Source organism: Sceloporus occidentalis, unplaced genomic scaffold, assembly GCF_023333645.1.
Source record: "Sceloporus occidentalis isolate IW3139 unplaced genomic scaffold, rSceOcc1.0.p SCAF_10, whole genome shotgun sequence".
Lineage (NCBI taxonomy): Eukaryota > Metazoa > Chordata > Lepidosauria > Squamata > Phrynosomatidae > Sceloporus > Sceloporus occidentalis.
Window position 1 is genome coordinate 34,714,733 of NW_028316990.1, and position 6,945 is coordinate 34,721,677.

Consider the following 6,945-nt stretch of genomic DNA (forward strand, 5'->3'; position numbering starts at 1 on the left):
TTCCTACTCTTTCCTTTCATGATGCAGAGAAATGGCTGGTGAGGGATAGCTGTCAATTTGAAGGGCCTTAACTAGAATGTCTGTTTGCAAGGTTCTACAGGCGCCGCAGGACCCAGGCTCTTCACTATCCATTTGATAGATGCAAACACAGACAACCTTCCAAAAGCTCATACTTGGTAAGATTGCTTTTCCTTCCATAAGGGTGTGATAGAATTTGAGTGTGCCCAGATGAAACAGCAAACCTTCACCAAAAGGAAATACAGTGGAACCTTATTATACGCGGGGGATCCGTTCCGGATCCCTCCGCGTATAAAAAAATCCGCCTATGCTCGAGCCCCATTGTTTCCAGTGGGGCTCGTGCGCGGCGGCGCGCAAGGTGCAACGGGTGCGCACGGCCATTCAATTGAATGGGACGCGCTGCCCCGCGCGCGCTGGCGGCTTTGAGCGCCTATGCTCAAAGCCGCCTATAAAAAGACTGCGTATGTGGAGCCTCCACTGTACCGTTGCAGACCACTCCGGTGCTCCATCTGCAAGAGAATATGGTTAGGGAGAATGTGGTTAGGGAAGGGTCCCTCAAGGGGGATAAGAAACAGCCAGAGGTGGGGTGTGTTTACCTTTTTTTCTCTCTCCACCCAATCCTGTTTTACTTGCAGTGGGATTTGGAGCATGTATTTGCAAGGGTAAACATGTTTGGAATGTTGTAAAGGAAAATGTATCAGAAGGCTTAAATTGTCTTTTAATGTTTAGCTCTCTCATTCTCCTTCCTTCTGCCTATAATTGGTGCCTCTGAAAGCAAAATGCCACCTCCTTTTTTCCCATTGGATGTTTCCCCATCCCTTTATACAATTTTGTGCCAGGTAAAGTGTTCAAGTTTAAATGTTTGGTCAGAGATGACAGCAGACTAACATGGATAATTTCACCTTCTGCAGCTTTAACCGAATTGACATTCCGCCTTATGAGTCCTATGAGAAGCTTTATGAGAAGCTACTGACAGCTGTGGAAGAGACATGTGGGTTTGCAGTGGAGTGACTGGGCAACCAAAGGAAACAGATACTAGCTCATGGACCACCAAATCAAAAGCTGTAAGAAGAAGCTTGCTGTGAACTTCTTTTTTGTCCAAAGCATTGGGACACTCAACAACTGGGGGGATCTGCGGCTGTTTCCCCCGTCTGTGGCGGTCTTGTGGGGGAGGGGGGCTTTATTTGGTGGTTTCCGACCATGTTTTTCTCCCTTTTGTTACAATGATTCCTGCCTTTTTTCCTCATGCCCCACAAAAGTAAAGGCAGTCAGGCTCAGCATTTGGTTTTGGTTACCCAAGATATTCTGCTAGACTTGTAACACATATTGTGATAAGGTCAATGACCTGTGGTCTTTTTTTATAGGAGTATCATACTGTAGTTGAGTATCTTGAGATTGGTTTGCTGAGGACCTTTTGACTGGTAGGTGTATATGGATGTTTTGTCTTAACGCAGTCCTGAGCCCTTGTAGAGTCCAGAAGCTGTGGAAATGAGACTGGCAAAGGAATTCCAAGTTGCACATTTCAGAATACATATTAAAGAATGAGTAGCAGAGAATGATTCCATAGGCACACACACAACTAAGGGTTCTTCCTTGGCAGGAAGCATATTGTGTGAGTGTGGTGGCTTGGCTTCTAAGAGGAGGAAAACAGAAGGAATCCAAGCCATCGTAAATTGGGAGGTGAGTTTTCATTTTGGGTGCTTCTTTGGTGGACTTATTTCTCACTTACGCTGTTACTGGGATATCTTAGAGAATGCAGCAAGGGGCATGACTCAAGTTCTTAGCAGTCTGAAAGATTTCTTTGCCCCCGACACTGTTTTCTCAATTGCTTTCATTGACTTGAAACTGCAGAAATCCTAGTTCCATCAGGAATGGAGAAGGCTCTATTAAGAGTATATAATGAATAAAGGACTAACACAGTCATTTTAACTTATGGCTATTGAGTAACCCAAAGTCCTGCTTTTAGCCTCTTTTCTCCCTTCCTCCTCCTCCTCCTCCTCACCCCAGTATACATCTGAAGCTATTGTGCAAGGTTGTTTTAAAGTGAGTGGCTTCCCATGACTTCCTATGAGAGAAGAACCAAAGCACTCAGGTTACATTGAATCAAACACATTTTTTTACTTTGCACAACAGGCAGCAAGGCAGTATTTTTAACAACACATTTCTTGGCAGAAAGACTGACAGCATCATATGTGACTTGGTAGACCTGGGACAAAAGACCCCTTGACTCCCTTGATAAATACAAAGATGCATACTAACATGCAATGCTTTGGATGATAAAGCATTGAGCTTCAGTTGTAAATCAGATGGCTCTATGGTCTACAAAGATATATCTATTGTCAATTTAAAAAAATAAACAAATTGACATTGATAATAGCTTTAAACTGTGATAGGACAAATTCAAGTTGGTTATTTGTGAGAATCTTGAAATCTTTCTTTTCCGTTTGTTCAGCTGACCGTAATTTTTGTGGTTTGGTGATGGAAATATGAGGATGATATTTGAAAAAGGAAAACTTAAATATTTTGTGATATTTGCACCATGTGGCTAAAGGGCTGGTTTTTTTTTAAAATAGGTGACCTAAGACATAACATGGAATGGACTTTGAAATCCAGCCACACGTAAGGGACCATTTAACTGCATTGTGAGTTCTTTGGGGAGGTTGCAGGGTATCAAAAGAGTCTGAGGGATTTGGAATTAAATTTTTTTAGTTACGCATCTTTGCAGTCCTCTGGATAATGACAATCTGGAGGCTCTGTTTTCCAAATCCTCTGGAGATCAAATGCTGTCCATAGAAGGTGATTAATCTCTTTGTTGTTCATGGTTAACTCTGTCAATGGAATTTAAATGTACAGTATGATTATAGAGATGAATGATGAGCAAAGGTTTGCAGAGGCTATTCTATACAGGTCTGTAGTGCAAGAGAAATGTTGTCCTCAGACATAGAAATGATGCAGTTGGCCACGCAGGATTAGCAAAAGCAATACTGACACTTGCATGTTGTGAAGCTGTTGTTTGCAATACCTTTGCATCTGGTTGCATCATCCTAGTGGTTGGAGCCATTTTGTACCAGGAGCATCAGAAACCGAGGACAAGTGAAATGAGGAGGTAACATATGTCAGGAAAGACAGCAGCACTCCAAAGGTAGCAGGAGAATCAGGACTGGGTTGATGTTCAGACCACATAGAGTACATAGCCTCTCCTGTGGTCATAGCAAGAAAGATGTAAGTAGTGTGTCTCTAAAATCTACTTTATGTTGCCCGTTTTTGTGCCCTAAAGATTTTGTGTCACTGGATCTATTGACCAAGAGCTAGAATAGGCAATGTGCTGTGATTCTGCACATTGGCTTTTGAGGCAAGCTCAGCTGGGATTGACAGAAAGAAGCAAGCTAGGCAAAAGGGTTGGCTTTTCTTGCTGGGTTTGCTTTTGTTTTGTTCATTTTGTCGGTGACAGAACCATAGATCGCTTGCTCCTGTTCAGACTGAACATCCCACATCACCAACAAGGATGCTATAAAAACTAGTGGGAAGGTGAGATCTTTCTTGCAGGCTGTAGACTGCTGAGCTTTTAGCTTTGTCTTCACTGCAGGCTTTTTAGCAGCTAAACTATCCAAGCAGAAAATGCAAAATAAAGTTGATTTATATTCTCACCTGTCCCCTCTTTGTAGAAGATAAGTATCTGAAGCAGGTTTGCGGCAGGCAAGTAGAAATCTACCTTTAAGGCAGATTGATGTATTGAAGGATAGTTGAAGCAGCCTGCCCCTCTGCAGCTGTGTCTTGCCATTAGTGCAACATTTGCATGTAGGAGATGAGAAACTGCTATTTCAGTTACAGTGGAGATACAGAGAAACTGGAAGGGTTTGTGTGCGTTCTGTTCCTTTATCTAGCTGAGCATATTGAAAGCCACCCAAGATAGTCTTTGGTACCTCTGGTAAGAGCAGGGTTTAGCAACTAGTCCAGTCATGCAAGTCTTTCTGTGTCTATGGGGGTCTTTTGTTTACTTGCCCTGAAATGCATCATCCAGCGTATATATGCACTCAGGGATGTAGGAAATCACCACTCCTTTCGTGTTATAAATTGGGAATGTATGAGTAGTTCTGAGTCAAACGGGAACATTTTGGACCAACTTCTTGTTTTTAAAGACACCGCTTGCTCAGCATTGGGTTTGGTCTATGAAACCTCCACTGTAATTCAAAGTCCGCTTTCCCTCCCCGCCTTCCCTTAGCTCCGGTACCCAGGATCCTACACTGTAGAGCACAGAAAGTTTTCCAGAAAATGCAGTATGTAATTTGTTTTTACTCTGTTAATTTTTTTTTGTTCCTCAACCACTTTATAATGTATTTTTTAACTTATTATTTTGTAATGTCTTGTTTTTAAGTATTGCTGCTACCCTTGTTACTCTTCTCACCATTTTTATTGCGGATTTTATTTTGTGTGTGTGTGTGTGTGTGTGGGGAGGGGGAAGTTGTACACTAATGTTTTTCATTTTATGTCTAAATCAAAGTATTTAAAGAAATACTAGTCCTATTTAACGTGGTAATGGAGCCAGCTGGAATAAACCGTGATTGTATAGTAGGCTGGGCCCAGGAGGTCATGTTCATTTTTGTTACATATGCAATAAACTCTCACAACTTTAATTTTGCATTCCCATTAATGCGCTGGAGACACTAAAATTTAATCATGTTGTTGTGTAAGAACCTGTCCCTATTCATTCCATGTTATTTCTAGCAATTTTTCTGAAGCCCAGGAACACATCTGCTTTGTTAACTGAGCTACATCTGTACTCCGACTTGATAGCACCAGAGTTATTTGTGAGGCAAAGAATAGTAGACACAGGACATTCAGCCTTCAGAATTTTCTGTTAGCTGAACAGCACTAACTAATCTCTCTTTACCTGGAGGAAAAGTCACTCAAAGTGCTTCTTTTGGATTTCTGGTCACATCCGTGTGTCACACAAGCATCCTCTTTGGGAAAAAAGCTGTCAGTTTATAAGACACTTTGCAACCTTACAGGCAGCCTGTCCCACACTGAGGAATGTTTAAATGTGTCAGCCGGCAAATGAGCACAATGAACTGAGTGGCACATCCAGAGTCCCATGACAGATGCAGAGTGGAATGAATCTACGACTTAATTTGCCGTGACGGGGGAGAGATTAAATGACCGCTTTAGACAGAATTACCCTCCCAACATGGTCTGCTTAACTGCTTTTTCTGCAAATAATGTTGAAAATGCTAATTTCTGGTTCCTGTTACAAGAACTGCCAACTTGGGAGATCCCACTGACACTAAGCAGTAGGCCATACATTGCCGGAGTGGGGGAAGATGGTTGAGACTCCCCCCCCCCCTTACAAAATCCCAATTTTACATCAGCCTTGAAAGGACAAGTATCCAAGATGCACAGTATCCAATGTAATGTAGCAGATGAAAGTTGAGAAAGAGGTCCTGCCCACTGATCACTCCTCCAGGTCACTTTTGCTCATTTTTTGAACTAATCGTTCTTTCTGTACAGCTCTACACACACACAATATATGGTTTCCTTGGTACTTTCTTTTGCAACAACTCTCCAGCTTTTCAGAGGAATAAATTCACATGTTGTCTGACGCCGATTAATCCAGCGATGCTTGCAGAACGTATCACCTCAAGTTGCCTACGTATGTGATTTACATTCCCAAGAGTCGGAGCCAAGGACATGCTGGTGAGCCTTGCAATCTCTCTTTTGGAGAGTTTCCTCAGCTTCACCCATCTTATCTTTCTATATGATGCAGTCAGTCCTTGCTTTATGGAACATGGTTACAAATACAACTGCAGCACAGCAGACCAAGAACTTATCAATTTAATGATCTCATTTCTGAAAGGTAAGATGTTTTAGATCCATATATAGTGACAGTTTCCCATCCCATTCTAGGTTTTGCATTTAGTTGCTACAGTTAAGTTTCTTTTGCCAGTTTTGCATTTAGTTGCTACAAATCATAGTACTTTTTTAAACATTAAAATCTGAGATTCATAGATGCACAACAAAATTGAAAATCCACAAAACAACAATAGCTTTATATCAGTGGTCTGCAAACTGTGCTCTTGAAGGGATTTTGGACTTCAGCTCCCAGGATCCCAGACTATTGGCCAACAGGGCTGAGGCTTCTGGGAGCTGAAGTCCAAAATTTCTTAAAGGGCACAGTTTGGGGACCACTGCTTTATACGATCTACTAAAAAATACAAAATACATAATGCAAGCTTTGGAAGTTTTACTGGCTTTGAAGCTTAACTGGGAAAGATGTGAAAAATCATACAAAAGAAAAATGGTCCTGTGAACTGAGAGAGGGACATGTTTACTCACTTGATTCTGGGGCCATGCTGTTTCCATTCAGGGATGCACTCTTGTAATTCCCAAAGGACCTAAATGCACAGGACAGCCATCTTTAAATCTGAATTGTCTTCCATAGAATGGTCTTCTGGTGCGGGCACAATGGCCTGTAAGATTTGACCTTTTGGTTCGAACCGGACTCCGCAATTGCTTCCTTTGTTGAGATGGCCATAAAATGCTGTGCTTGTGTTTTAGAAAAGAAGTAAATGAATGTTCTGGACCAAGAAACGTTCAGTGCTTCAGCCATTGTAAGCTTTCCTGTTTCTTTATCTGTCTTGGAGTGTGAAGAGCTAACAGCTTATTTAAAAAATCTGAATATGCATCTGTAACGTTTATAACTTGATCCTTTTAGGCCAACGTAATGAGTATCTTGGCTCTTCCTCTGTTCTTTTTTTCATTGCCTAGGCTCAAGAGTGAAGAGGGAGGGAAGAAACTTGTGCTCAGTTAGAAGACAATCTGAACTCCACAAGGAGCCCAGGTAGATCCAGACTCTTTAATTGTTTCTGACAGTGGTATAATCCTGACTGGGATTTGCTCTCCCAGACAGTTTGGCAGTCCATTGTGAAGGAG

The 6,945-nt window shown here is 41.9% G+C and overlaps 1 protein-coding gene across 3 annotated transcripts in view; it reads left to right on the forward strand.

Annotated features, from left to right (window-relative positions):
- Window positions 1-4,652, forward strand: part of SMURF1 (SMAD specific E3 ubiquitin protein ligase 1) — a 41,422-nt gene extending 36,770 nt beyond the window's left edge. Inside the window, exons 17-18 of one of the 3 annotated variants that reach the window (XM_089477135.1) lie at window positions 92-176; window positions 930-4,652. In XM_089477135.1, coding sequence (XP_089333261.1) covers window positions 92-176; window positions 930-1,029 — 185 coding nt within the window. In that variant the 3' untranslated portion in view covers window positions 1,030-4,652. Of the gene's footprint in view, window positions 1-27; window positions 177-929 lie in introns of those variants that run through there. The other 2 variants (XM_089477136.1, XM_089477137.1) reach the window with 2 other exon arrangements.
- The last annotated feature ends 2,293 nt before the right edge of the window (window positions 4,653-6,945 follow it).